Source organism: Cajanus cajan, chromosome 8 (genome assembly GCF_000230855.2).
Source record: "Cajanus cajan strain Asha chromosome 8, NIPB_CcT2T_4, whole genome shotgun sequence".
NCBI classification, from domain to species: Eukaryota; Viridiplantae; Streptophyta; class Magnoliopsida; order Fabales; family Fabaceae; genus Cajanus; species Cajanus cajan.
Window position 1 is genome coordinate 48,877,076 of NC_138524.1, and position 7,478 is coordinate 48,884,553.

The 7,478-nt window shown below is 30.0% G+C and overlaps 1 protein-coding gene across 1 annotated transcript; it reads right to left on the reverse strand.

The window, feature by feature from the left end:
* Positions 1 to 1,574: 1,574 nt before the first annotated feature.
* Positions 1,575 to 7,113, reverse strand: LOC109792102 (cysteine-rich receptor-like protein kinase 25). Its single transcript, XM_020351480.3, has 7 exons — positions 6,029 to 7,113; positions 5,791 to 5,910; positions 5,532 to 5,686; positions 5,237 to 5,447; positions 2,925 to 3,162; positions 2,630 to 2,780; positions 1,575 to 2,542 (listed from the first exon to the last, which is right to left on the reverse strand). Exons 1-7 carry the CDS (start codon positions 6,816 to 6,818, stop codon positions 2,234 to 2,236), a joined length of 1,974 nt encoding a protein of 657 aa, XP_020207069.2. The 5' UTR covers positions 6,819 to 7,113; the 3' UTR covers positions 1,575 to 2,233.
* Between the last annotated feature and the right edge of the window lie 365 nt (positions 7,114 to 7,478).

Consider the following 7,478-nt stretch of genomic DNA (forward strand, 5'->3'; position numbering starts at 1 on the left):
ATATGAACTTGTTTTGAAACATTTTATATATCCTATCTCATATTTTTGTTTGTTTGTATTAAACTGGATCTAGAGAGGAATATAAGGCTGTTGTCGTTGGAGTCGATTGTGAGATAAGGTGTCATGCAACAGAAATTCATACATCCTACAAAGGTCTTCTGTGACACAACAAAAAGAAAAAAAATAAAAAAGGTGTTGTTGGAACCTTTTACATACATGTAATTTCGCAATTGACTCTAAATATGTAAAATATTTTAAAATAGCTCTATATTAGTAATATGTTTTCATAACAGCACATGAGTAAAAAAAATTTTTTGAACTCATATATATAAGAAAAAAAATATTTAAATTTTTTGAACTAAAATATTAATAAATTTTATCTAACTTGAATCTATTTAATGTAATCATTTCAAAAAAACATCCCTTAAATTAAGTGATTTCCGTTTCTAATAAATATTAAAGTTAGTTTAGAAATTAATGTTTAATTTTTATATGAAATCAATAAAATTCAATAGATTTAACTAATTTTTTTAATATTTGTAAATTTAGGTATTTTTACACACACGCACATGCACGCGCACACACACTTAAATATTTTTAGTTTAATAAATGTTTTTTTATGTCTCTCAAATATAATATTGATCTTTTTAGTTTTATAATTTTTAAAAATTATAATTTTAGAATAATATATTTAAAAGTTACAAATTGAGACATTTATAGAAATGTTTAAAAATAATTTTACTTTAGATTTGAGAAATTAAATACATATCCGAGCCTAATAAATTTAATAGCAACAGTTATTATGTAAAATTCATATAAAAATGAAGTATAGGAAAGGAGTGGGAAACAGAGTGCATTTCGAAGTTCTGTGGACAGAGTTATTCTTTGTATGAGTTATTAAAACTATGGGACAACTTTTCAGGATTTTCTATTCAATTAGTGTGCCTAAAACTCAATTTCAGCGTTCTATCATTCTCTAAGTTTTTTTTTTTTTTCTCCAACAATTGTTTTGCTTAGTTTAAATGATAATGGTCCCTTCCTTTTGCCAAAGTAATCTGCATGTTTGTAGATGCCCATAGAAAATAGGAGTCAGTCTCTTTCTTTGTGTTTTTGGAAATATTCGAGTGTCACTGAAACAAGTTTGAATTGGTGGTGGCTATGACATGTTTGCAACAATACCTGAGAGAGTTTATTTGTCTTAATGCATCTAAAGCAAATGAATGACCAAAAACACATCCCTTAATAGGTATTACAGCTATGCAAATCTTGAGAGTTTATTTGCCTTGTTGGTTTGTAAATACTTTCTTGTAAATGGGTTATCTTGGCAAATTATGTTTGAGGCTATTTATTCTTATGACATTTCTTTTCCTTTTCAACTTTTGGGAACAAATATACTAGCTCTATCACTTTTTCTTCTTTTTTTTTTTTCAGATTGGAAAAGGGTTGTTGCGTTTAGCCTTGGAGTTGTCAAAAGACTTGGTTAGTTGGTTTACTTTTGAAAGTTTGTAATAAACTTTATAACTGATAGGGATATTTGATTTCCACTTCCCACTTAGAACTTGTTGATATTTGTTTGTTTATAATTTTTTTTTTTCCAGACTTTGCTGCTTTGGTATTGGATTTGGGAATGCACATCAGCTTTGCTCTCTAGTCCATGTTGAGCCACTATGCCTGTGATTATGTGTAGCCTAAAACTTAGCTTCCAGATTAGGACTTAACAGAGTACTATATAGAAAATGGAACCGTTTCCATCAATAAGAAAAATGTTTGGTCATAATGATGCTTGAAGTCCTCATTGAAGAAACACAGGCTGCAGAGGGTGCTTCTTGTTCTGGCTTTGATAGGGACTTGAATGGTTATCTCACATCATTAAGTAGAAAAGTATGGATGCATTCAATGTCAATGATAGTGGGTAAATTTAAATTAATACCCTGTCCATAATTGGTGTCCTCCTAAATGAATAAATAAATTAAAATAATAATAATTATCATACATATATTATGGTTAACTTTTTTTATTGAAACAATTAATATAGAAATCACTTTTTACATAATACTATTAGATATAAATTGAAAAATAAATCAATATTATATTAAAAAATTAATATAATACTTATTTTAAAACTTGTTTTTTCTATTAATATATCACATGTTATGGAACAGAGTACTACCTAATAAATACAACTTTACCTTGTCACTTTCGAGGAGAGACAAATCCTTTATTCCATTGTTCATTACCGCGGAAAAGTGATAGAGACTGTTACATCATTATTGGAAATATTCTTGGAACTTTTTGATGTAGGTACTTCCTCTGATGCCATTCTTCCAATTGAAAATGCTGGGTTCTTGGGTTTGGGAAGAGCCATTGTGTCATTTGCCAGCATTACAACAACATCAGACATGAGTGGTCTATATGTTGCGTCTTGTTGAACACACAACAAACCAATGTGTATGCACCTCTTTATTTCACTTGCTGTAAAGGGATTTTCCAGCATTGGATCCATCAATTTCAAATATTTTCCTGCACACCATTTTCTCCAAGTCTACAAGTATTTGAAGTTTGTTAGTTTTGTTAAGCTTTGGTTAGCATTTTTGAATAATTTCTTGACCAAATAAGAGTAAAGACTCACATATAAAAGAAGAGTTTGACCATGTTCTGAGAAATAGAATCCACTATTTTTTCTCCCAGATATGATTTCTAAAACAAGAACTCCAAAGCTAAAAACATCAGATTTTACCGAAAATATTCCTTCCATAGCATATTCAGGAGCCATGTATCCACTAATGAAAATCAATAAAGCTTTGTTATTTCTCTTACTTCAAGGAATATATAACAAGGAATTTCATTTTTTCAATAATTAAATGCTTAAAAATGCATTCATAAATCTTATCGTTTTTGAAATGTTTGGTATAAGTAAAACTCACTAAGTGCCCATTATTCGTTTTGTCTTTGCCTGGTTCTGTCCTGTGTCAAATGCTTTTGCCAATCCAAAATCTGATATTTTGGGATTCATCTCATGGTCTAATAGAATATTGCTAGCTTTGAGATCTCTATGAATCACTTTGAGTCGAGAGTCCTCGTGAAGGTATAAAATACCTCTTGCTATTCCGTTGATAATGCTGAATCTTAGTTTCCAATTGAATTGCTTTCTTTTCTCATCATCTGACAGCACAAAAAGAAGTGATTTCACCAACAAAACAATGTACAAAACATGCAAATACTAATTAATTAGCATGGGAAAAAAATACCTGAATAGTTGTTTAGCATGTTCTCCTTAAAGATTACTCATAAACATGATTATTAATTACATGATATAACTTGAACTTAGTTTAATGTTATGAAAGGAAAAGAAAATGTGTCAACATTTTTTTGGGTATATCCTGATCATATCATGGAAATTTTTACTTAAATAATATTTTTTTTTTAAAATTACAAAAGTATCAACTGTGCAAGTTTATTTACCAATATAGAATTGTTTATTGTTCATGCTCAGAATTCGGTTACCGGGGAACCGAATTTTGAATTATTTAAAATTTTTTTTTTCGTGTTTCTGGCCCATTTTGGGCAAATGTTGGAAGTGGAACGGCCCATTCCGGAAGCAGAACGGGCCGTTCTACTTAAAGATACAGAGTCCTTTTTTTTTAAATTAAAACGAGCCCAGAACGGCCCGTTCCAGAACAAAAATTTTAACATTTTTTTGAATCTGAAACGGCCCTGGAACGGACCGTTCTGGAAGACATTTTCAGGAAGTAGAACGTGGTTTGGAACGGGCCGTTCTGGTTTTGGAACGGCCTGTTCTGGGCAAACAGTAAAAAAAGATTAATTTTTTTATTTTTTTTTAAAAAAAGAAGATAATAAAGTTAAAATAATGGGATATTAAGCAATAAATAGGGAATATATTCTCTCCGACAATATAATTATCGGATAAAATTTTAACTATTCAATCAATTTTATTAAAATAATATATTTAAACAATCACTTAAGATAATATCTTGCGCTTAAAACGTACGATTATCCCTGAATTATAGGAAATATATTCTCTCCGACAATATAATTATCGGATAAAATTTTAACTATTCAATCAATTTTATTAAAATAATATATTTAGACAATCACTTAAGATAATATCTTGCGCTTAAAACGTACACTTATCCTTGAATTATAGGGAATATATTCTCTCCGACAATATAATTATTGCGACTTGAAATTATTGAGATTTGAAATTTATAAAACATTAATTACTTTGGAATAAAAATTAAAGACAAACACTAAAAGATTTGAAAAGGAAGAAATAAGAGTAATTATAGGATATTATCTTAAGTGATTGTCTAAATATATTATTTTAATAAAATTGATTGAATAGTTAAAATTTTATCCGATAATTATATTGTCGGAGAGAATATATTCCCTATAGTTCAGGGATAATTGTACGTTTTAAACGCAAGATATTATCTTAAGTGATTGTCTAAATATATTATTTTAATAAAATTGATTGAATAGTTAAAATTTTATCCGATAATTATATTTTCGGAGAGAATATATTCCCTATTTATTGCTTAATATCCCATTATTTTAACTTTATTATCTTCTTTTTAAAAAAAATAAATAAATAATTTAATCTTTTTTTTACTATTTGCCCAGAACGGGTCGTTCCAAAACCAGAACGGCCCGTTCCAAACCACGTTCTACTTCCTGAAAACATCTTCCAGAACGGGTCGTTCCAGGGCCGTTTCAGATTCAAAAAAATGTTAAAATTTTTTATTCTGGAACGGGCCGTTCAAGGACCATTTTAATTTAAAAAAAAAGGACTCTGTATCTTTAAGCAGAACGGCTCGTTCTGCTTCCGGAACGGGCCGTTCCACTTCCAACATTTGCCCAAAATGGGCCAGAAACACGAAGAAAAAAAAATTAAATAACTCAGAATTCGGTTCCCCGGGAACCGAATTCTGAGTTGAAAAAACAAAAAAAATAAGATTCTGAGCATGAACAGTAAACAGTTCTATATTGGTAAATAAACCTGCACATTTGATACTTTTGTAATTTTTTAAAAAATAATATTATTTAAGTAAAAATTTCTCATATCATGCTGCTCTTATTCTTAAAATCATACATGCCAGGAAAAGTACGATAAAGCACATATGCCAAGACTAATCTTGAACTCAAAAATGCTGAAGAAAAAATTGCAGTATAGCAACACTGCTATTTATTGAATCATTAAAGCAAAGTGAAAACATACCAAACAAGTGGAAGTCAAGACTTTTATTCGCCAAATACTCGTATATAAGTATCTTTTCATTTTCCTCCAAGCAACATGCCAAAAGGTTTACAAGGTTGCGATGTTGCAATTTAGCTATAAACATTACTTCATTATTGAACTCTTCTGAGCCTTGACTGGAAAAATTTGAAAGCCTTTTGATTGCAACTTGTCTTCCATCTGGTAGAATTCCCTGATAATATCTTGCAATAATTAAAAGTATATAGAAAGATGGTTGAAGTAAAGAATCTATATCTTAAATTCAAATCATTAAAACCTTGTAAACGGGGCCAAATCCTCCTTCCCCTAATTTAGATGCTTCTGAAAAGTTATCAGTACTTTGCAGAATTGTGATTAATGGGATTATAGGCAGGTCTGTTTTCCAAGTTTCCTCAGTTTGAATTTTACGAAATGAAGAAAGACAAAGCCCATCTACAAAGAGATTTTTGTGAGTTCTTCTTTGAACAAAATTGTCTTATTTGGCTAGGAGAAACAGGTTATCATACAAATTATGGCATGTGATCGCAGGAAATTACCTTTTCTGACTCTGCTCATGTACCGGAAGCAATATACAAAACATAGTAATAGAATTATTGACCCCATCACACCGAAGCTAATGATCAAGCTTTTTATCCTCTTATTACCCCCATTTTCAGCTGTGATGATATAAAAGATGAATGACCAACTTTTTATACTTGCAACAAAAGAAAATGAATATTCTTATTTATTACAATAAAAGAAGTCAAAAAGTACTAGTATAGGATTCAGATTCACCTGTTTGCGGATTAGGCACAGAAACATAAGATGCTTGGTTGCTAAGAAGGTAAAACATATGATTATCATACTTTATCATACAACTTCCAGTCCAAATAAACCATCCTAATTTTTGTTCACAACAATTGGGAACTTGAGCTAATATCGCCTCCAAACACTGTTTGCATCTTTCACTTGTGAGATCTCTGCTACAATGCACAAAGCCATACCTTCTTTGAGTGGAACTCATACTGAAGCCATCCATATAGTACAACTGGTTGGTACCCTTAGTTGCTTTTCTGATCAAACTTGTCACAAAATCCTTACCTTTCTGAATCTCTGCCTTGTTGAATATGTTTTTGGTTCCAAGAACATACCATATTGGGTTTATGAGAACTTTCCCAAAGAAGTTCTCATTTGAGTACCTTAGAATGCAATAATCATACCACACCATAGCAGATACACTATTGGGGCAGAGCCGAGGGGCTTCTCTGGCAGCATTAGAAACACAAAATTGACAAAAGTATCCAACCACGTCACCACGGCAATCATAGAGGCCATACACAGAGGAGGTGATGCCTATGCTTCTGTAGTTATAAACTTTGCCTTTGTATGCATCAGAGGATACCCATGTAAGGATTCTCTCAAGATTAGTTTGGTATGCACTGCTGAGAGGTTGTTGTTGTTGGCTGGTGTTTTGGCAATTACTTCCCAATAAATTTGGTACTTGTGCCTCTGTAAAGAGTGCTCTGAAACTCAGCAATAACCAGAAAGTAAAGGATATTGATCTCATGTTTAGTTGTGTTCCCATGATGAAGTACTTGCTTAAATTACTCTTCTTGCAGATTGATTATACGTGTATATCCTGTCCAGATAATGTCATTATGGTAAGTCAAGGTTGTCACATTTATAAGTCATTAAATTCAGTCTCCAATACGTCAGTCAGCGTAAATGAAAGACAAATGTAAATATAATTTTATGAATGGTTTCCTTTTTCAATAGATATTATTTTTTTATTTCAACTAATTGGATGGAGCCACTATATTTGTTTAAAGATATTTAACAACTATTAATATTTGTTAAATTAACTAGTGTTATACCTAATTTTTGAATTTCAAGATCACTTATTTGGATCTTGGACTTGTAAGGATAGTTAATTTTTAATATTATTTTTTATTTTTATTTTTAAATTTTAAAGGTAAAACAATCCAAAAACTATGTAAATTAAAATAGAGAATTTCTTTTATACATAAATATAGATATGACAGAAGATTGTAATAAAAAAGATGTTTAAATATCTTTTTAGTTTTTATATTTTTACTCTATCTTTTATTTTTTATAATTTAAAATAAATATTTTTAGTCGCTATATTTATTTTTCTCGGTCAATTTCAGTTTTTATAGCTTAAAATAGATCTTTTTAATCTTTATACTTGTATTTTTTTTAATCATTTTAATTCTTGTTGTTATTT

What these genes read in the sequence shown, in the direction of transcription:
- LOC109792102 (XM_020351480.3), bottom strand. Translation starts at nt 6,818, where the DNA reads ATGGGAACACAACTAAACATGAGATCAATATCCTTTACTTTCTGGTTA. An exon ending in GATTTGGCCCCGTTTACAAG is followed by an intron (nt 5,448 to 5,531) that starts GTTTTAATGATT and finishes AGATATTATCAG; the next exon opens with GGAATTCTACCAGATGGAAG. An exon ending in AAACGAATAATGGGCACTTA is followed by an intron (nt 2,781 to 2,924) that starts GTGAGTTTTACT and finishes GATTTTCATTAG; the next exon opens with TGGATACATGGCTCCTGAAT.